General features: G+C 39.7%; 1 protein-coding gene across 3 annotated transcripts in view; it reads right to left on the bottom strand.

Annotated features, from left to right (window-relative positions):
- LOC114876664 (probable G-protein coupled receptor 158) overlaps positions 1-22,599 on the bottom strand; it is an 81,511-nt gene that overhangs the window by 53,720 nt on the left and 5,192 nt on the right. For all 3 annotated transcript variants that reach the window (XR_006830221.1, XR_006830222.1, XM_029188406.2), the window contains exons 3-4: positions 16,194-17,763; positions 937-1,120 (exon numbers count right to left, since the gene is read on the bottom strand). Coding sequence is in view for 1 of the 3 variants with exons in the window: in XM_029188406.2 (XP_029044239.2) it covers positions 937-1,120; positions 16,194-17,508 (1,499 nt within the window). In the remaining 2 variants the exon portion in view is untranslated. The remainder of the gene's footprint in view (positions 1-936; positions 1,121-16,193; positions 17,764-22,599) is intronic.

Here is a 22,599-nt window from a genome sequence, read left to right as displayed (position 1 = left end):
AGTGGAATAGTACAGTGTAAGGATGCTATTCATATGAGGTGTTATATATTAGCATAGTGGTAGAGTAAGTTAACGTAGACTAATTAGCAAAATAAGTAGCATAGGTGACTACTAATCCGGGGGAGGGGGCAGGTTCTAACCTCAAAAAGTATACATTTTTTTCATGGATTTTTATAGTAATTTAGTAGCGCAAATAGTAGTGTAGTAATAATAGAATAAAGATACTATTTATTTAGTAACATAGTAGTGTGTTAATATAGGATGGAGTAGTGTTTAGTATAGTAATATAAAAGTGTAGTAGTATAACAATATTTTAGAAGTAGTATACTAAAATACTTAAGCATTATACTAAAAATCATTTTGCAGATTTTCTGGCAATTCTATCCGATTTTTCAGAAAAGCTGCGCTTTTAAATTCGCAACAAACCTGAATTAATAAATGGATTCAACACTCTTCAAACATTTTCGGCTGGAAATTCGACAAAAGCTTTTGAGATACAAATGGTGTGTGTAATTTTTGAAACAACAGATGAATTTATGTTTGGAAATTGTTTCAGAAACTTTGAACAATAACGTTGAAATAATTCGACCAATAAATGTCATTTTTTCATTAAATGTTCATTTTGCGATAAACATTGCAAATTTAAATTTAAATCTTCTGTTGTTTATAAAATAATTCATAATTCCCGGCTACCCCGAGAATATAATAGACTAGAATATAATAATAAATAATGTGTTATTTAATGAATAAAATAACAAACAAAACGAAAATATATTCTGATCTTTGAATTTTTTTAGTACCAATGCCACTATAGTCCTACATTAGGATACTAATTAAAATATAATAAGTGTGCAGTGACACAATAGCAGCATATGCCTCACTATATGAATACGTATAATACGTCCAGCTGTTTGATAAAATTAAAGTATCACTTACTTGAAGAAGTAGGTGTCATTTACGTATCCGAAGAAGGGAACGGTGTAGGTCAGCATCCAGATATTCCCGCCCCCGCAATCATAGTAGGGTTTCGACCACCTGCCATCCTCGTATCTCACTGTCAGTATCTCGTCCTCCTCCCTCTCCGTATGCATGCTCTCGTTCAAGGTGTACGTGTGGAAACCTAAATGACAGAAAACCAACAATCTTAACGAATTACCTAAGAGAAATATTTTTTTTTAAATGGCAATCCAGGGGGAGAAACTCTGTTCGTGATTTAAAAATGTTTTAAAATCGAGAATACAAAGGGCATTAAACAGGAATATCAGAAAAGCATCAGCTCAGAAGAGAAACTAAATCCGCAGAAAGGTAAAAGCAGGAACAAGCATAAGTGCTTTCAGCCAGGATATGTAAATCCAGGGATAATACTACTTTCAAAATGTTTTCCATCAATGCTGTACACGAGCAATTGTGTAAATTGTTTATTCGAAAAAAATTGACTGCAATTCTACAATAGTAAACCACTGTATTTTTTACTTGTAGAGTACTCGAATTCAAGCTACCCTTCAATTTGTTTATTCGAATGTTTGTTAAAATCAATATTTGCGAGGCTGTTCGAGTGGATTGAACGAGTAATCAGTAAGATAATACAGTGAAGTGTTTAGAAGTGCTTAGAATGATCCAGTGTCTCCTCCAGTATTCCACGTGCACCACGCTCAATTCCATTTCTTTCGATCATTATTTATTCTGATTTTCTTGTTGGACCTCGTTACGAGGAGAGCCCTCTATTTCATTTCTCGCAACTGTCCCCTTTAAATCTGCTGGAACCAGCTGAATCCCAGATCCGGTTACTGATATACTTCCTACCATGCTCCGTTAGCATTGGAAAATACGATTTGGCAAGGATTTCCTGGTAAAAATTGTCAAAAACCCCCATGGTCAGCATGGTGTACGATAAACAGAGAGTATTACGTATCCCCAGGGTCTGCAGACCCTCGATGGGAAGATAAACAATGAAGACAAAGCCTTTGCAAAGGCTTAGTAGGATTTATAGAATCTACAGGTGGATCTGTGGGTCTAGAAATACCGGACGATTGTTTGTACGAAGATTTGTATAAATTTTATTTATTTTATCATTTTCTGGGGAATTTTGAAAGATACCTTTAAAACGGTCGAACATCGAAAAACGATCTAGGTTTCCAGCAGGAAATAAAAACCGAATCGAAAAACGAAAGAAACAGGGCAGTAAATTACCCAACAGGCAGCAATAACCAACGGCTACCTAACCCAATTTACACTCGAGGGATAGCAGCGCCATCTATCTATCTTCTCGATCGAATATAACGAAGAATCACGGAAAAACGTACCGCTAGCTCGGGAAAAGAGTAACTGCAATAAATAGCAATGATCGCAGTTAGCCGAGGAAAGGAAAACGAGAATCGTGTTCGACGTTAAGTTATCGTCGCATAAAACGAGAGACGAGATCACGTCAAGATACATCGGTGCAGCAAATAACGTTTCTCGCGATAAAAGCCAGACGATTTCTCCCTGGAACGGAAGCTCGGGGCAAATAAGAAGGTTATTGAACTGGCTGAGGGAAAAAACGGCGTCATTTCCTTCGATTGTAACGTTGCGCGACAATTTTCTTTTTCGTCCAGTCGGTTCTGTGATTGTTCCAACCGAACCGACTGGACGGGAGACTTCCTTGTGGTCTAAAAGTACTACGCTTCTTTTAAAAGCCAATGTATTCCAATTTTGCGTTTATTTCTTTAGTATTTTATTTTTCGAAATTGAAAAAAATGTGACACGTTTCAAGCGTTAAAGTGAAAGCACAAGGTTAACATGAAAATTGGTACTCTTTCTATTTGTCGGTGGTGTTGTTATTTTGAAATTGCACCAGACTCGATTTATTTTTGGATTCACACCTGTTATTGGATCAATCCGATGGACAATGTCCCTTGTTTGTTGACTGAACGCAAAAAGAAAAAAAAAGTATATTGGGAATTTAACAGGGAAACGAGAGTAATATATAGAATTGCACTATCTCGTTGGGTGATGTAGCACGCCGGAGATTAAAAAGTTTATGGAAGGCGGGAACAATAAATCAAATTTTATCTTCGTCCTCGATATATATACTTTTTTCTTCTTTTGGATCTGTTAAAATTTTCGATTTTGCCAAGGTACAGGAAATTCTAAACGCTTGACGAACAGCAGGGGGAAAAACAAATAGAGATAAAAATGTCACAAAATGAATGACAGCAATCCAATTTTGGCTTCCAACTTTAAAGTGCTTTCATTCACGCTTCGGTTTCTTCTCTCTGTTAGGTGCGATCAAATTTTTAGTTAATCTCCTTCAATTTCGTTTGACTGATTCGAGGATTTTATCTCTGTGCATTGAGGCAAATGAAATTTAATTATCATTCGGATTTTTTAAGAACCTAAGTCTAGATTTAATTAAACTTTTATTCTATTCCTATAGTAAATTTATTTAAAGTGTAGTTAAAAAATCTGACACAAAAGTTAACGTAAACTTAATTATAATAGTTTCTTTTGCTTTCAGTTTAAATTAATTTCAATTCACTTTCAAGTTTCCATCAAGTCTTCGATAAATAGAACCTGGCATTTAAAATCCACCAAGATATAATTGAATTTCAAAGTTTATACAGAATCTTCAATTAAATACGGAATTAAATTGAAATTAATTAAGAAGCTAAGCAACAAATAACCAAAGATTTTGATAAAATCCATTTTCCTTTGAAACGGACAGGAAAATTCAATTTAAGAAAGATCAACGAATGATTTCTCACTGCTGAGCCTGAGTCCACTGAAAGTTATGAGTGAATTTCTCGAAATTTACGAGGAATCGTATCCGCGGAATTGAATTCGTAATTTCGTATGAAATTTTACCGATACCCTTTGCTGAACAACGAGGTTCCCATCGAAGTAGGATCCCCTTTAAGTGTCTCGAGTTATAGTACGCTACTAGACGATAAGAAATGTATGGGAAGTGAATTTTTCACCGAATGCATCTCATATATATTTTGCACATTCGAGGGTGCAATATTTTCCACTATCTAGAATCATTTGATCACATAAAAGTGCCAACCTAACCTCACCCGGAGTTCTTACTTTCTCCGCTTGAGGTCCCTAAGATCGATTCTTGGGGCCTTCATTCCTGCTGGCCCTAAAAATCCAACAAAATACCTTAATTAACATTCTTAATGACAAAAAAAGACTCGATCGTAAATCTTAAATCATTTCAGCTTCGTAACCTCTAAAATCTACACCGCAGGAAGGTATAAATATCGATAAAAGTACTAACCTAACCTCACCCGGAGTTCTTACTTTCTCCGCTTGAGGTCCCCAAGATCGATTCTTGGGGCCTTCATTCCTGCTGGCCCTAAAAATCCAACAAAATACCTTAATTAACATTCTTAATGACAAAAAAAGACTCGATCGTAAATCTTAAATCATTTCAGCTTCGTAACTTCTAAAATCTACACCGTAGGAAGGAATAAATATCGATTTGCCGTTTTAACCGTAAAGCTGAAAATCAGTGTCGACCAATCATGGATCTCAATAAGGTGTCCTGGTATTTCACCACGACCGGATCATTGCGATGTACGTTCGTCGGAATGTGCACCGTGTCCCGTTGCATATTGGCTGAATCAAGCTGAAATCTGTATATATCGTTCCGCTACGTCACTTCCTGAACGATAACGAAACGATATTAGCGTCGCGTGTGTATCCAGCTTAAGCAGGATTTGTCCCGGGCGTGTCCGTGTCGCGAGATTGGAAATGTTAGCCTCGTTTCGTGCCGATTCTCCCTGCTTTCATTCGCAGATATCCCTCTCCCAAAACGTAAGCGGGAATTAATTAAATGTAGGATTCTCTTGGCCGCGGACCGAGTCAAATACGAATCGAAACTTCTACGACAGAGGGCGATCCGTATTTTAAACGCGGACTGAAGCATTCATTAGACGGTGAAAAAGAAGTCGACTTGGATCCTGAAATATTCAGTGGATTTCAAAGGACACGAGCTGAATCTGTGGTACATATTTCTGGCTGAATTCGAATATTGATCCAAGCGATTAAACTTCTGAGGACTACGGAGTGATACAAAAGTCGTGAAGAGCTTCGGAATGATTATAACCTATTTTGGTGATAGAAATATGAATTAGGTTAGGTTCGACGAGACTGATCGAGGGGTGAATTTTTTAACAATTTTTGTTCCCTTAAGGAATTATGGGTGAACTACCTCGAAGCCATCGCTGGAGAAGCTGAAATTCAACCGGGAATCAATTGAAGAAAGAACTAAGTCACGGACGCCATTAACCGACCGGAGTCTATAGCAATGCTCCTTGTAACACTGTTAGTAGTTACCAACAACGAATGCGAACAATCGATTCGACGATTGTTCAATACTGCACAGCATCGATCACCGGCAAGGACGTGCTTATTTTTATACCAGATTATACTGACCTTTTCTATCGGTGGCCGTCCGATTTGTGTACCTCTCGGCTGTGGCCAAGAATTATACAGGAAGATAGTTGAGGTAGATCTACCAAAGTGGGCCCTAAAGTGTTAAGTCAGTATCACTAAGAATTGTTGAAACGTGAATATATATTCGGTTTGGACAAATTTTTATTTCGCGTTCCGACTGTGTGTCGACTCGAGGAAGGCTCAAGAACGAATGAATATACGGTCGCTATTTGGCTGCCGCCGATCGCCGATGATCCGAGTGTTTACGCCAAGGGATTATCTGTTCCTCGAGCGCGATCTAAATATACCGGTTCTAGACTTCGTTCTTCGCTGATTTTCATAGACTCAAGAGCCTACCCCTCCCGGGGTCACAAATGGCCTCGGGTCGACCCAAGCACACGGAGGACTTAACAGCGTCAGAATCCCCAGTAATTCAACAATAACAAAAGTTAAATTATAAAACGGGTTAACAAACGGTTAAACAAAAATAATTATTTCGTTTGATTTCGCGCCTAACAAACAGTGTCTACTGAAACGACGATCACAATTAAGGAAGCAAGAACACAGTTCCCATAAACAACTGGGAGAATCCCCCTCGAAAACATCTTCTGGCGCTTACCATAAAAAATACCGAAGGAGGACCTTTATTTTCTCGTCAAGAAAGATCTCGGAGGATTTGAGGAGTGTCTGCGAGCTCTACCCGTAACATCAACGACGAAACGTCAGGAATGAAACGCGTTCTTGACACGTAAACTCGTCGCCTGTAAGCCGTGGAAAATGGTGGCCCCCTGGTCGTTAAAAACTTACGCGTTTCACACCCAACAAAGCAACGCGACACCGCCATTTTTCTGTTGTTCTACGTTGAACAATAACAGGCGTCAGCCAGTTCCAATGACGGCGATGTTCTTTTTTTTCATACCGGAGGAAGGGGAGTTTGAAAGATAGACTAGGAGGACGTAAAGGCAGGCTCTCGTTGACGCTTCAGTTGCTAACCTTTCCTCTGCTTCTTTATGAAGAGGTGAACTCTATTTCGCAGCTGGATCGTAAGATATTTCACTTGGAATGTCTGACTGGCTTTGCAGGACTCTAATTGGGTCAGCCTGCTTATAGCTTGGGACATTTGGCCGTCATTCATGTGTTAACTAGGTCAGGACTCAAAAGTTAGATATAGCAAATTTATTGAATCGTGACCCAACCATTTTTTGTATCGTAATTTAGGTTAATAATGATACTAACAGTGATGGCAGATTAATTTCAAGACAAGAAACATCAGAGGCTTACAGTAGGATGCTCCAGTCATATGTACCCCACATGTGGAACCATGATTTATTTCTTATTTTTATTACCCTTAATACCATCTTTTATGACAATATGGACCCATAATAACAATAAGAAAGTTTTAGAAAAATAACAGATCTAAATTGTGTCCTAGCCTCATGTCCTCCTCCATCATGTTCGATCTCCCCCACACGGTTTCAGTGGGAATAAGCAATTCCTTTCAACAGAAACCGACCGTTACAATCTTCGACGAGATAAATAACCGAGTACAAAGCAAAAGGTGTGCAAGAAACGAGCATAAGCCAGGGAAAATAAAAGGCCTATCACTAGGACGGACCGTATCGCCCACGATCTTAGCGGCTCCGTCTTCGATGCTTTGTTTTCTGGTTTTCGCTATTCCGAAAGGAAAAGCTACCCCAGTTAAAGAAGATGCCCGATTAATCACCGTCGATAGAAACATCAGGGTGTACTTTTTCCCCTGGGAAGAGGCTTTAGCAGAGTTGCTCCCAGTCGTTCGGCTTCTGTCTACGGTTAGGCTCGGAGGTGGGAAGCCCCGCTGGTTTGGCGAGGCAATAACTTATGTCCCCTCTGCAAACATAGCGGCCAATAATCGCGCCTAACAACACGAAACCGCCGAGGGGTTATGGTGTGAAGTAGGGGGGGGGGGGACAGAAGGGGTTGGTCGATGGGGTCGGAACGTCGAGGGTTGAGGACGTACAATGGTCTGCCTCTGACGATTCTTCAGGGTTTTTTGATTTGAAAAATTTAAATATATGATGTCCTCCTGGTTAAAATGAAGTGGACAATTCTGTAGAATTGTGCGGTTCAAAATGGCGGTCTATACCAACCAACAGAGAAGTTTTCTTCGTTAAGGCGACATTGGAATTAAGGTACACAGTGTTTGGTTAAGATGGAACAACAAAAGAACGACGATTATGTGACAGTAATCTGGTTTAAAAGGACAGGGACAATGAAAAACAGCCGTGACCGGTGCAAGTGCGTTTAATAGCTCGGACAAGAAAACCTGATTAATCCCTTGACCGCTAAGTGACTGCTTTGACCCTCTTGAAAGAAAATTCCACCCTTTTTTCTTCGTAATTAAAATGTTCATTTTATGCTCAATGTCCGGTTTAGCTATATCCCCGAGATTCTAAAAGTCTTTTCTCTTTGTCTTAATCTGTTTTTAATTAATCGCATTAACAATTGTTGTGACAATTTTCTGTAAATAGACCAAAGTTTTATTTGCCCTCGCGTTGATTACAATTTCGTCGCATCTTCCTTCGATCTCATTGAAACGCATTCATCACCAAGGAAAAAACGCCCCATCTGTTCCCATTTAGGGGAGGTTCCACCTGGAAACCAACGCTACGATCAAGCGTAATCCCCAAAACCCCTGAAACTTACGTTTCATCCCCTCGGAAATGTTATTCAAGCGGTAAGCACGATTATTTCCCTGTACATCCCTCTTTGTTCCATTATGGTGATTTATTCTAGCACCGGCAATAAAAATCGTACAATTCAAAAATAATTCTTCATCTCACCCCTTCGTGTTTTTAAAATAGTTTGAAAAATCGGTACATTTACAATTGGATTCGTCCCACTGTGAATGATGATCAATTGATCGATCAATGATAATTTAGGTTAGGTTTACCTAACCTTAATTACATAGAGTGATCATTTTAGTTGGGTTGAACAAGGTTAGGTTAAACCCTAGTGACTAATTTAATAATTTAAAGCAAAAATAAGTAGTACATTTTTTATCCAAGCAATTACAATAAATAAAACCTGAATTTTAAAGTAGACATCGTTAAATCGAAATTCCCTAAGATTTTCGTACCAATTTCATTAAAAAAGTTACTAAACAGCTCATTAATCGTAGCAGGAGCCTACAAATTTCCTATAAAATGGGGGAAACCCGCAAGAGGCAAGAAAAACCTCAACAGATGATAGTGTTCGATGGGCAAATTAATGGTGGAACTTGCTAGGGGAATTTATTCGTCGATAAGTACCTTTTTTACGATCACCCCGATTACCTTGATATCTTTTTCTTTTTTATCTCCTCAACTCTAGTGGATATAGTTGAGAAAAAATTTCAAGAAGCTCGCGTAAAAAGTTTAACGAGGGAAATTTTTGTATTAACACCGATGAATTTTTAATTAGCAAACTTTCATGCAAATTATCCGTTAAACATTTTGCAAAGTGCTAATAAAAGTGTAAAAGAATGTTTCATTAATAATAAGGTATGTAATCGCGTTAAAAAGGGGTGTTTAAATGGAGCTACCCCCTTGAAGAGTTAGATCGTTTAACTCGCACAATAGGGAAACGAAGACGATCGAGCTTCAAACGTTATCGCGATTTTTCGATTAACCATCGAGAAGATAAAACGAACGTTTCACTATAAATAGACCGCTGACATTTAATGAGTCACGTTTTCAAGCTCCGACCGCGAAGGCCTAACAACCTTCAAAGTAAATATCCACTTTCTTCGGCTCATTAACGTGTCAAGGAAATCAATTTCGTTAATTATTGGGGGTCTAAGTATAGCATGCTAACGTCAGCCGATTCGGTTCCCGATATATATCGTGTTTCCGCCAAAGTGGAGAACACGTTGTTAAAGCGGAGAATTCAATTATCTGGCGAACTGTTGCGCTACGTTTGCTAATTATCCCGAAAACTGTTCTCCAGTACCGCGTAATTAGGAAAAATCATCGTTGAACATAATTGTGCATTATCTGATCGGATAATCGACGAGTAAAAAAGAAAAACACAGGGTTATTATCGTTTATTGCCATAGAAAACCTAAAGTTATAGTTGATGTAGTCTAAACTGAAGAATATGTTAATGTTCACAAAGACATAAATTTAAAAAAAAGTATAGAAAAAGGTTTAGCCCTTTGTATTTTAAATATCAACTTCACTAGTGTCCATAGGAAGGACCCTATCCTGTTGCCTCACCCTACTTGCAGGTCCTACAGGGTCTCCAGTCCAAACACACTTATGGGGTACTTGTGGTCTAGGTTTAAATTTGATAATAAATGCTAGCCAACATGTTTGGATAGATAAGGAAGCAGTCAATAGGGTCCCAACAGACTACTGCCCATATAGGGTACCTTATGCCCTCTTGAGTTACTTACTAACTGCAGGTCCTATAAGGTCCCCAGTCCAAATATGTTTATATACCTTATGGCCTACTCTTAAATTTTATAGTAAATGCTAGCAATCAGGTTTAGATACACAAGAAAGCAGCAAGTGAGGTCCCACTTGACTACTGCCCATAGGAGGTACATCTCCCTGGATTATCTACTAGCTGCATGTGTGTCCCACAAGGTCCATGGACTAAACATGCTTATATACTTTTATAGTAACCCTAATTACTGCCCACATAGCCTATATAATCCCCTAAGATTCGAACCTATAGGGAAGGTTGCCGTAACTCTTACAAACACATCACAGAACTTTCCCATCGCCCAGTATTCTTGAGGAGCCAACATGTCTTGACATATCTCTTAGGAAATAGCGATACTGTAGGCAACACAGGGAGTCGCCACCATCTCCGGACTGCAAAGTACTATGGTTTACGACCCTGCTGACTTAAAAAACTGCTCATGAAATACTCATGGACCGAATCTCGAACTCTGCGAAAAGTGTACGTAAACTAACAAAACAACCCCATACCCCATCGGTTACTTATGATACGCTACGTCTCCTACGTTAGTATAGGTCACGTGATAGGATGTTATTCCAGAACTAACAGCTTTTCGAGCTTGCAGGGAGCCGGCTAATAAAGATGGCGATGGTTGAAAAGTGCCCGCAATAAGTAACAGTTTAAACGGCAGGACATTTAAAATAAATAATGCCCCGACGATGGTGTACGAGTCCTGCGGGAGGTTAAAGCTTTCACCGAGGACGAGTAATGTTCACTCAGGTCGTGATAAATTGTCCTCGGTTTACCGACGATTGCACGGCATTGATCCTGCTGGGAAACCGGAACGAGCGTCATCGTTTTGCAAGCCCGAGCTTCGTGAAAAGTCGCCGAGACGCTGAAGACGTTGGCTGAAGACGTTGAATGGGCGATGCGCCCTTACAATCAGGATCATTCATCATCCGTTGAGGGGATTCGAAAATTTCATGCTGTGCCCAAACGGATGACTTCCCAAGCGCGATTGAGGAGTCAGAAAGAAGAACTGACAAACAGATATTAAACCGTTCTCAAAATTCGTTCGATCTTCATTAATAACCTAACCTAACCTAACCTCTTCTGAGGCTCGCTTTTCACGAACATCTTTAAGCTGCTCTTTGAAAAAAATATTTTTCGATGGCTTTTCGTTGAAAAAACTAGGGACAATTTCATTTACCTCCGGCAACGGCACAAATAACATTACCAACCGAATTGTTAGGTTAGTTTTGGTTAGGAAAACATAAACAATATCTAGATGAATGTTATTTCTATCGTACATCTGGCGAGTTCCCATTAAACTTCGCAGCCAGTAAAGAAAACAGCAATACAAACATTTACCAATGATACTGCGAACTTGTGGGTTGATTAAAATTTTCTGCAAATAGAATGAAACATAACCTAAAACTAAAAACTACGCCATACAACGATTTTATTATTTAATTTCAAAATGAAACGATGATATTCTATGATATCATTCGACGACACGTACGTGCACGAAATTCGAAATTTTACGAGCTCGCGAAGTTTCGTTCGGGGCAACCGATCGGCATTTTTGTTCACTGTGATATGCGATACCACGTATCGACGCAATGGGTCGATGATAAGGAGGGTAATTAAACCGGCAATCGAGAATGCAATTAGCGTGTTTCTGCGCATTTTTTGCCAATGGTGCTGGTTGCAAAAGGACAGTTACGATCCGGCCATCAGCGGCAATATTACGAATTCAAGTGGTCGTGACTGCGTTGGAATACATTTTCCATTATATTCCTAGGTGGTCTTTGTTATTCGTTGGAAATATCATCGATAAATTCTCGGTTTACCATTTCTGCTCATCAATAGCCACGTGTCGATGATTATACAATATATTACGTTCTTGCCGATTTTCAAACGATTTAATAACATCAAATTATTGCGAAATAGCAGTTGCGATATATCGATATAATTATTCTCGGTAACGTTTTTTTTTACTTACATACAAAATTACACTTTAATTAGCATCAAATGCTGCCTCGCACCCACCACTATTATCTCCCGAACAAACGTCGCAAAATTCTTCAACAATTATATTAATCGATTCGTTGTAAAAATACTACGTGTAATCTTAGTTTGCTGTTAAAAGATTACTCGTTCACCTTGAACAATACAGAACCAGTCTTTCCAGTCTCCTTCCAGTACTATAAATGAATAAACAAGAATATATCTCTTCGACAGCTTTATCTTACAATCAGCTGGAAGAAACAGGTTGCAACGAATTCTAATTCCTAGAAGAAACAATGAGACACATCTTTGGACACTTGTTGCTACTGGTGGTTATAGTGGCGATTGTGATCTGTGTTGATCCTTCAGACAACAAGACAGACTTTGTCGTACAGAGCATCTTCATAAACCTGGAACGAGATTGTCCAGACGGGCAGGCAAGAGATCACAAGAATATGTGCCGACCGGTCCTGAATATAGTGAGTGTAACCTTCCTTCTTTGGGGGCTTTTGATGGACGTATAGAGACATTCAATAAAAAAACTGTGGCAGTTGTTAAGTAGATCATATTTCTATCCCATGTAAAAGAAAAGTTAGGGCTGTATCTCCAAATGGCATCGGTGGCCAACTGATAGGATCCTTGGTGAAACTGATGATATAGGTGTGGGAAGTAATTAAGGTACTTGCTCCGAGTATTCCATCTTGTCGGTTTTACGTATTCGCAAAGTCCTCGTCTTATCGGTTCGGTCGCCTACTTGGAAACAGTCGTAAATCCAGGTGTAGTTGGTTGAGCCGCTGGTTGGAGAATATTGCAAGTTCTCATGTAGTTGGTTCGGTCGACCTCTTGAAAATATCCCTAAGTTCACGTCTCATCGATTCGGTAGCGTCTTTGCCACCTCCCCCTATCAGTTTGGTTGACCTTGGGCTAGTGTCTTCGACTGGCACTTGAAACCCAATATCCAACGACCGATAGTTGAAATTTGATTCCTGATGCTCGGTATTCGATATCTGATATCTGATACTTGGTACCCATACCTGATATCTGATACTTGAAACTCGATATCTTGATAGCCGATACTTGGAATTCGATACCTGGTACCCGATACTTGAAATTCGATATCTGATACTTGATACTTGAAACTCGATACCTGATACTTGAAATTTGATACTTGGTGCCCGATACTTGAAACTCGATATCTTGATACCTGATACTTGAAATTCGATGCTTGGTACCCGATACTTGAAATTCGATATCTGATACCTGATACTTGAAACTCGATACCCGATATCCAATACTCAATGAAATTTACAAATTGAAAAATTGCTTTTCAGAATTCATCGGGGTCATCCTCAAGCGACATGGATGGCAATGAGTTCCAGATTTAAATTTTCCGCTGAATTTTGCACCTCCTCTTTATTCACGGTACAAATGATTGCACCGCGTTATCGTAAACGAACTGTTCGAGATAAAAGATCCAGGAAACTGATGGCACGATGCGATCGCAAACAAGCGATGTTTGATACAATTGTTGAACGTCAAGCTACACTTTGGAGCTAATTGAACTGCTTTGTTAAACTGTTTGTTGAATAAATAATGACACAAATGTTTTGGAATTTATTCATAATATTGTTAATAAATAAGAACATGCAAATAAACTGGAAATTGTTACTTTATGGAAGTAATAAAATAAAAACAATTTTCCCATGCCCAAAATTTATTGAAAATCGAAATTATGAACGAATAAGCGTTGTCCAAGGTCTGGTTAGTTAATTGAGCAACGAACTTCACTCCATTACCACTTCAACAAAACACGGGGTAATGGAGAACAATGCTTAATTAGTAATCAATCTGAACATCAGCTGCTTCATCATCTCGGTAACAAATCATCTTCCACAACATTACACAAGAAAATCTTTTCGACATCCAAGAATCCAGCCAACTGTAACCAAGTGTATGGTATCTCAGTTTCATCATAGTAACCGCTTCTTTGAACCCAAAACTTCAAAGTAACCTACCCGTCTCGACTTCCTGCCCCAATTTCACGAAGTTGGGTCAACTGTATCATCACGCTCGTACTCGACATATTACGAACTGATCCCAAATTTCTTGGAATCAGAACCCAGTTAAAATTTGTTTCTCTTTAGAATAAAGGGATTTTCTGGTTTGTTCATTTGTATATTTAATAATAGCGACTATGTGTGCTTCTCTATACTTATCAATGCTCTTTTGAATTATTTATTACAAAATGAAAAAATTGTTATATTTTTCTAACTTGCAGTACCATCAGACGACTGATGGTATTAAGGAAGTAACAATGTCTGCAGATAGATTTTGGTCTACAAAATGAGTTCCATTTCCTCGGTACAAGGTTTCCCTTTTCATACCACGACGTTTTGCTACTTTCTACCCGACGAATGAGCAACGCGATCCGGTTACAAATATGTTAAGTGCATCTTGAAACGGCAGTGAGCACGCGACAACCACGCGGAACATTTTTCTCGTGAATTATTCAAGAAGTTCGGAGGATGAGAATCGATCCGGAAACGAGGAAGCCAGACGATGAACACGAAATGTTGCTCGAGTAAATAACTTAATTCTTTGCCCCGCGATTTTGAGAAGCATCGTGACGTTTGAAATATGCGGCGAATAAATCGCACTATTTAAATCATTTTTTGGTGCGAGGAGATAGATTTATGCAGTTTTTTAATATTCCTCTGGTTGGCTATATTATTTTGGTTGACATCTGATATCTGATACTTGAAACCCGATATTTGATATCTGATACTTGGAACCCGGTATACAACCTTCGATATTTGACACCTCATGCCTAATACTTGATATCTGATACTTGGAACCCAGTATCAGTCACCCGATATCTGATATCTGATACTTGCAACACGCTATATAACACCTGATATCTGATACTTGAAACCCTGTGCCTGATACCCGATACTTGAACCTCGATACCTGATACCCAATTATGTAAACAACCAATGTGATACAATTATTTAACGCAAATAAGAATTATTCTCATATTACCATAATTCTGAAAAAATTAATCCGGCTACCAATCCGATTACACAAGTAACTTACAATAAACGAGTTTCAATTTTCCCACAGGAAAACGTAATTTAATTAAAATATCGCGATCAATTCGTGTGATAGAAATCATGGGAATAAAGAAGTGTTGAAAGAAAGTTCGTTGAAAATTTCCTGATCAATCGGGAAAGGAAATCGTGGCTGTCCAGCACCAAACGATTCTGTATTTCTCTTTCCTGCCGTTCGATCATTCAATTTCGACGGACAATGTAGCGTTCCATACGGGAAGCGGAAGTAATCTGAGGGGTTGGCCTCTTCCATTAAAATCTGGGTCGACTCTTCACTCGAAAGGGAAGGAGGGTTAGAAGACAGACGTTTCCAATATCCGCGACAGGTGAGAACTTCCTAGGCGCGAAATTAAGTGGCTAAAAACCGAACAAACTCATCGACATTCATAGGATAACTTCTTTTTACGAAACCAAAAATTAATTTCCATTAATAATAAAACTATCAATACTACTGAAACTGATAAACGAATTGTCAGAAAACGTGACAGAAAAATTCTACGAAGAACAGGGGATATTGGAAATGATGGCTGTTTGTCGAGTACTAAAAGTAGACGAAAGTAGAACTCTTTCGCCATATTTTCCCGCAACAGAGGTCTTTCGTTCTTCAATAATTATTGAAGGTTCAAGAACTTGTTAAATATTTACTTCTACTATTCCGGTGGACTGTTTCCACATCCTTTCTCGGAAATGCAGAAACTAAACGTTTCGTTTGTAGAGCACGAACCTAATAGAAAGAATATGAATAATTAAAACGTATAATTCGTTCGTTTGAAAATATCCTGCCGAAGAAATTCAGTTCTTTTCTTAGAGGTCAGTGAGAACTTCAAATTAACGTGAACTTTCCAATTTTCAATCCTTTGACGGATAAGGGATTACGCAGATTACTCTGTTGAATTGAAAATTAAACGTAAAACCATAAGACACGAGGAGGCCCCTTGGATATTAAGGGGATGAAATAGTCACATCTCTTTACTGCTCGACGTGGGCTTAAGTCTGAAACCTTTAGCGGATTTAAAGACATCATAAAGAGATCCGATTCATCAGAATACCTTTTAGATTAATTCGATGAAACATTGTTAAGTTTCAAAAATCCGATTCTTTCCCAAGAACTAAAGGGTTTTAAAATTGTATAAGTTCGTTTACAGTTTGCATACCGAGATACGTCGACTTATTAGTTATGAAGTTCTTAAGTGTCCTAATCCAACACAACGGGTAAATAATAAAAATATCACTTACCTCGACTGAATTGATCATTATTCGCTATCACTCTTTCAGCATTCTTCCTAGCAATATAGAACCACTCGCTGCTGTTGGTCAGGTACTTGTACTCGATCGCCAGATCCTTCACCAGGATGCCATCCTGGTCCTGCAGCCGATGGGCGAAGGGACAATAGAGCCAATGATCCCTGTACTGCAATTTATCGTAACAATTCCCAGCAGCGAAGATGTCTTCGTCGAATTCGACCATTGACAAAATACTGGCATGCAGCAGGTACTCCGAGGACAGCATCACTTCCGGCGCATACTTCCACAGTCTGGTCAACATGTTTGCCCTGTTCACCGCGAGATTCGCTTCGAGTTTGAACCTCTCCTGGGCGTACTGGTCGACGATACCCTCCCCCAAATTAAGATCCGTCCCAGCGGTGCAATTTTCGCCCAGAAGATGTTGGTTCTCGATGATCCGAAGGAACCTGGTGACGATGTCCACGTGGACAGGCTCTTTGCTAGCCCTATCCTGATCACCTTTGCCCCCATAGTCTTCGTAATCCTCTCGTTCCGAGTTATTCCTGCCACTGTCGTTATCGCCGTATAGGTCGTAGTCCTCGATGATGGCTATTTCCATGTCGTCCAGCTCGTTCCTGTCAGGTGTACCATGAACGATGTGACCGTAGACGTCCGTCATATTTCCCGCGGTTTTGTTCCCCAATACTCGGGACCTGTTCCTAGCGATCACCTTCTTAAGTTTCTTGAAGGCGTCGCCTTTGTGGCGAACCGGGCTGTTCCGGGACTTGCCCTCCTTAGCTGCCTCGGACAACCTGGTGAGCAATTTGTCCAGGTCCACCGTGGATCGTTCGTCGATCGTGCCGGACGATCTGAGGTCCTTCGCCAAAATAACCAGACCTTCGGACCTGTCCGACCTGGCAACACCCCCTTTCTCTAACGCATCATCCTTGTTCATCCCCTCAGAGACCCGAGAGGAGTCGGGCTCGTCCAGTTTAGCCTGTCTAGCGAAGTGGCTCCGGGAACGACTGTGCCTGATCTGCGTGATCGGTCTCTCGATGCTGGTTTCCAGTATGCCTCGACGAGACGGCTGGTTTTCCGATTGGTTTTCATCGGGTAATCGATCGTCCAGGTGTACAGAAAGCTCGGTAGCCTCGTGCATCTCCGGTCTGTCGACCAGCCTACGCTCGATGAACGAGGGTAGGTGATTCTGCTGGTGGCGTAACAGTTCCTTAGGCCTCTCGATCTGCGCCTCCTGGTCACCGAAGTCAGCCAACACCGGCGACCACGTGACCAAAACGAGCACGTACCAACGGCACGGGACACTCATCTTGGATCGTTCTTCGCAGCCATCAAGGGCAACAAGCTGTGGGGGATTTCTGGGTACCAGTTTACGTCATGATCTCGGAAGCCAGGCCCGGGCTAGATCTCCCTGCATTTCACTCTGATCCCCGTTTGCCTCGTTCAGCAAACTTTTCGTCTGTCCGTCACATCTTAACGATCTCGTCGATCGCAGGTGTCCACCTGCAGCGATCCCGCGGATAAACGCACTCGGTTCGACGACGAGCCGGATGTCCACTGATCCCTACCCGAATTGTTCATCGTAATTTATGTATGTCCTGCGTTTGTTTACTACTGTCGCTGTGTCGCGTGGCTTCTGTTTCGGGAGTTTCAAGTGGCATCATCGGATTTCGAGTAGCGGACGTGGATCGTCTCGCGGTTCATCGTTCTAGACGGACGCGGAATTAAGCGGGAGGTAGGGGGTGAAACGTGACTCGATCGAGACCTCGGACACGAACGCGCCGTGATCGTTTCGCGCTCGCACGCGGCGCCAGACTGAGGGTTGAAACTTGTGTCTACTGTCTGGCGTCCGACCGCCAGTTCGCCCAGCGCGCATGCCTTTCGCGCTTAGATTTCATTACAGGGAAATTGATACGTGTTTTCTTCGGGATCAACGATGCGTGAGACGATCCCCGGTGATCATTTATACATGCACGAAGTTTCTGGTGCAGATTAATGATCGTCCAATGTTTATATCACGAATTGAACTGTAGTTTCAGGGCAAATATGATTGAAAGGGTAATGGGAGCAGAGATTCATCTCATTTCTTATCTTAAGACGTCGGATAAAAAATGTCTGAAGGATTTCAGATGAAATTTATGCACAATCTTTCTTCAGGTTTTTTTGTCTGATATGTCAGAAGCTCAATCGAATAGTGTTTTTCGTATCATATTTCATTTTGCAACAATGAAGTTTAATATACAAAACGCCATAATGTTCTTTTGCTCGTGAAATTTCAACATTGAAGCTACTGTATCGTGAAAAGAATCGATGCAGAAAATATCGATAACTAATGTATCGGGGAACGTAATAAAACTAAATCAACCATTTTATTCGTAACATTCAACAACGATCATCGAAGAATGAAATATTGAATGAGAACTTTCATTTTTTTTTATGTTTAGCTAAATGTATTATGAATAAGTTATCATAAACCGGTATATGAAATGCAATCAAACGATCGGTTTTATTCAGTAGCATTTCTTTCTAACTGAGAGGTTTTATTTTCGTTTTTTATTGAAATTCATCAAACGAACGTGGTATTGTGTTTCCATTAGCTGTAGCTTCATCCTGATCCATTGTCCGCTATGATTGAAAACCGGCCATTTTACATCAAGAATATCAATAAAAAGTTTACATAGACATTTTCTAGAAATTTCAAGTTTGATATTAAGGTTATATAAGTGTCCTTTTGTAATACTTTTATGTCGTGAAAACTCCCCTATAGATACCACGAATCCGTCCGGAAGGTCGGCGACGCACGGTATTTGGACTCAGTTCATTTTATCTCGAAGGGAATTTAAGTTTTTCACCTCCAATATTATTAGATGGGTAGAATTTTCTGCATTTTTTAGCTTCATGTGGGCACAGTATAAATACCATTAGGATAATACCTTTGTGCTATGAAATTGTACATTGAATACTGAACGCGTTTGAAATTCCAACTAACAATATTGCGTGTCCCACGAGCAGACTTGTCAAATCAAACATACGCATCAAACTATACGAATTTCTCGTTTCACGAGGGCTGGAATTCGATATTTCCGGTCGTGGTTTTCAAAGCAACTGCGAAGCAGAGCAATAATTTGTCGAAGTGGAAGCACGCGAATGGTGACGTAAAATTTTCCAGGAATGAAAGGAAATTTTTTGCCACTCTACTCTACTCTAAGGAAAAGTTGCCGGGGTGAAAATTAATGAAAAATAACGACCACTTAACGCGACGAACGTTCGCGTATTCTTCGAAGCCTTGTGAAAGGCGAGCAAGATGCAGAGTTTACCTTGGAAAAGTCTCGAATTGCCATTACCAACGACTCCGTAACATCAAAGACAATTTCAAACTGATGTTCTTCGACGTTTCGATCGATGGAGTCGGGTCAATAGCGGTCTAAATCGATTCAAACGTGAATAAATCAAACTTGTTTATTACGTTCCACGTGCCTGCTGAATCTTAAAAATGTGGGAAATCTTTTCCTTAAACAATAACCAAACCTGTCTGACCAGCTTCGTACCGTGAATAAATTACTAACTGATGATTCCTTTGAGTAATTCTCGCAGTTCGATAAGTTCGTCGCTCAGTGTACCACGAGATACCGAGACCAGCGAAGAGATTCTAATTTAATTCGACCACCATTACCGCTGACAACAATGGCACACATCTTTGGACACTTGTTGCTGTTCATAGCCATGGTGGTGATAGCGATCAGTATCGATCTCCCTTACGCAAACTCAGCTGTACCACGTAAGCGATTTAACTTTATACAAATTTACTTCATTTTCTAATAGCTTTAGACAAACAAATGATACATGGTAATCCATTGATGGAAACAGTTTCTGTTAATGTATCAATTGTTTGGATAAAATTATTATGAGAAAATTAGGTGCATAATTATTTACTTTATGTACTGTGCAAGAATAGGTGTTTTAAATATTGTGAGAACACCTGAGAGAATGTGCCGAGAGGGACAGCGAAGGAACCATCTACAGAAGTGCAGCGTGGTCTTGAAAATAGTAGTAAGTTGTATGACTTTACTTTGTTAGATCCCGATCTCGTAAGTTAGGACCCCTCCTTAGAAATATTCCTAGATCTACGTCTTGTAGGTTAGGACGCCCTTTTGAAATATTACTAGATGCATCCCTTAGGACGTCCCCCCTTGGAAATATCCCTAGATTTACGTCTCGTAGGTTAGGATGCCCTTCGGAAATATCCCTAGATTTACGTCTCGTAGGTTAGGATGCCCTTCGGAAATATCCCTAGATTTACGTCTCGTAGGTTAGGACGCCCTTTTGAAATATCCCTAGATTTACGTCTCGTAGGTTAGGATGCCCTTCGGAAATATCCCTAGATTTACGTCTCGTAGGTTAGGACACCCTTTTGAAATATCCCTAGATTTACGTCTCGTAGGTTAGGATGCGCTTCAGAAATATCCCTAGATCCACAATTCGTAGGTTAGGACGCCCCTCAGAAATATCCCCAAATCCGCGTCTCGTAGCCTACCATGCCCCCTTGGAAATATCCTCAAGTCTCCATCTCGTCGACCTCAAATTATGCGCAAAATGTCTGTCTAAATTGAAAAATTGATTTTTAGGAATCACCGTCGATGTCCCCAGATAACATGAACGATCAACAACTCTAATCTTTTAGTTTCTGAATGAATTTTTCACCTCTTTTTTTATTAATATCTGTAATACCACTTATCGGACTCCGATATTATGGATTAATTATTCGAGATAGAAGATACAGGAAAACTGAGGGTACACTTTGATACAATTGTTCAAACGAATTAAACGAAACTCTGATGGTTTACACTCGGTCTGCTGGTACATTTTAATAAATTATGTGGGAAGTGATTGAAATATTCTGTTAAATCGTTCGTTAAGCGATTGAAATTGATACCAGAGAATCCAGTGGTTTGTTCCTTCAATTGTTAATAACGAAATATACGTAACGAAATTTTGATTGAATTGCACATAATTATCGGTCCGTATAATGTTGTGTATAAATATATAAAACGTTACAAAATAACTTGTTGTTACTTGTAAATGAATATGGTGGAGGGAAATTGTACTAAATATATAATTATCTTATCATGTACTTATTGAAATACAGTACTTTTAGGCATCAAAAGTCTTATGAAATTAATTTTTATTTATTATTTAAAAAAAAAAATGTACGAGAAATCAACATCAAAAACCAAATTCATTTTTTTATCGCTACCGTCATTAATCACCTGACCTACGGTTCACTGGCGCGGTTGTGAATTATTTCTCGGCGACATTTCCGGTTCATCACCCACACTAAGCTACCTTATCGTAAGCCGTTATAAATCTTCCACTCCTTATCGACAACAGACTCGAATTACCATCGATCGCACCGATAAATTCTGTAATTTGTTCAAACCTGCATTGCCGACTGAGTTGGCAACTAGTCGGTGCTGCGCTAGATCGTTATTCCGAACCAGACACAAATAAACATTTCTAGGGAATCCCAGAAATATAGGATATAAGTGATAATTAATTAAGTATACATTTCCCAAACTAGAAATTTGTCATTTTGAAACACAGAATAATTACTGACAATAGGAAATCTTAAAAGCACTAGGGAATCTTAAAGATCTAGGGAACCCTAGATATTCTAAGCCCATAGTATTCAACTCGACAAGAAGAACAGAAGACCATAACAAAGAGTACTAATTATCAAAAGGCCCAGAGTCAATTTTAACTCTGTTATTTCCTACATATTATATTTTTTTAATTATAGTAGTTAAAAATTGAATAATTGCATGTCAGTACGCTTAATCAATCTTATAGATAGGGCAGACCATCCATCATTCCATTGAAAATACACGATCCAGATGATGTCACAGACCGTTATCGATCATTTCGTGGATATTGACCGAAAATTGGTCAGTGAAAAAGAAGAGGAAAGACTGTCCAGCAGTTAACAATTTCCGCGGCGTGTGTATTCGCGCCAACGGTTGACCCCCGCCCGCGGCATTGACCACTTCACAGCAGCCTAATTTTCATTTATTGCGCAATTGATGCAATTAGATACGTCAATCGGTGGGATAATGGAACGGACGAGATAGGCACCGGCTGACAATGCAAAGTTAATCCGACTTCAAGCGGTCGGCTCGATGAAAACACGCTTGGCGTGGTGCTTCGTTGAACGACCCTGTCTACAGGGTGTCCATCACGAACCCATCAAGTACGGAATTTTACTCTCAAAAGTGGGGAACTCATACTTCCAAGCGGAGAAAATATTTATGTATATTTTGAAATTGACAATACCTGACGAATATTTAAGTCTTAATTAAGTAATTAATTAGCAAACAATATCTGAAGAATATGAAACTTCTGAACA

Source organism: Osmia bicornis, chromosome 16, assembly GCF_907164935.1.
Source record: "Osmia bicornis bicornis chromosome 16, iOsmBic2.1, whole genome shotgun sequence".
Lineage (NCBI taxonomy): Eukaryota > Metazoa > Arthropoda > Insecta > Hymenoptera > Megachilidae > Osmia > Osmia bicornis.
Note: the sequence above shows the minus strand (reverse complement) of the source record. Positions and strands in the feature narration are given on the sequence as shown.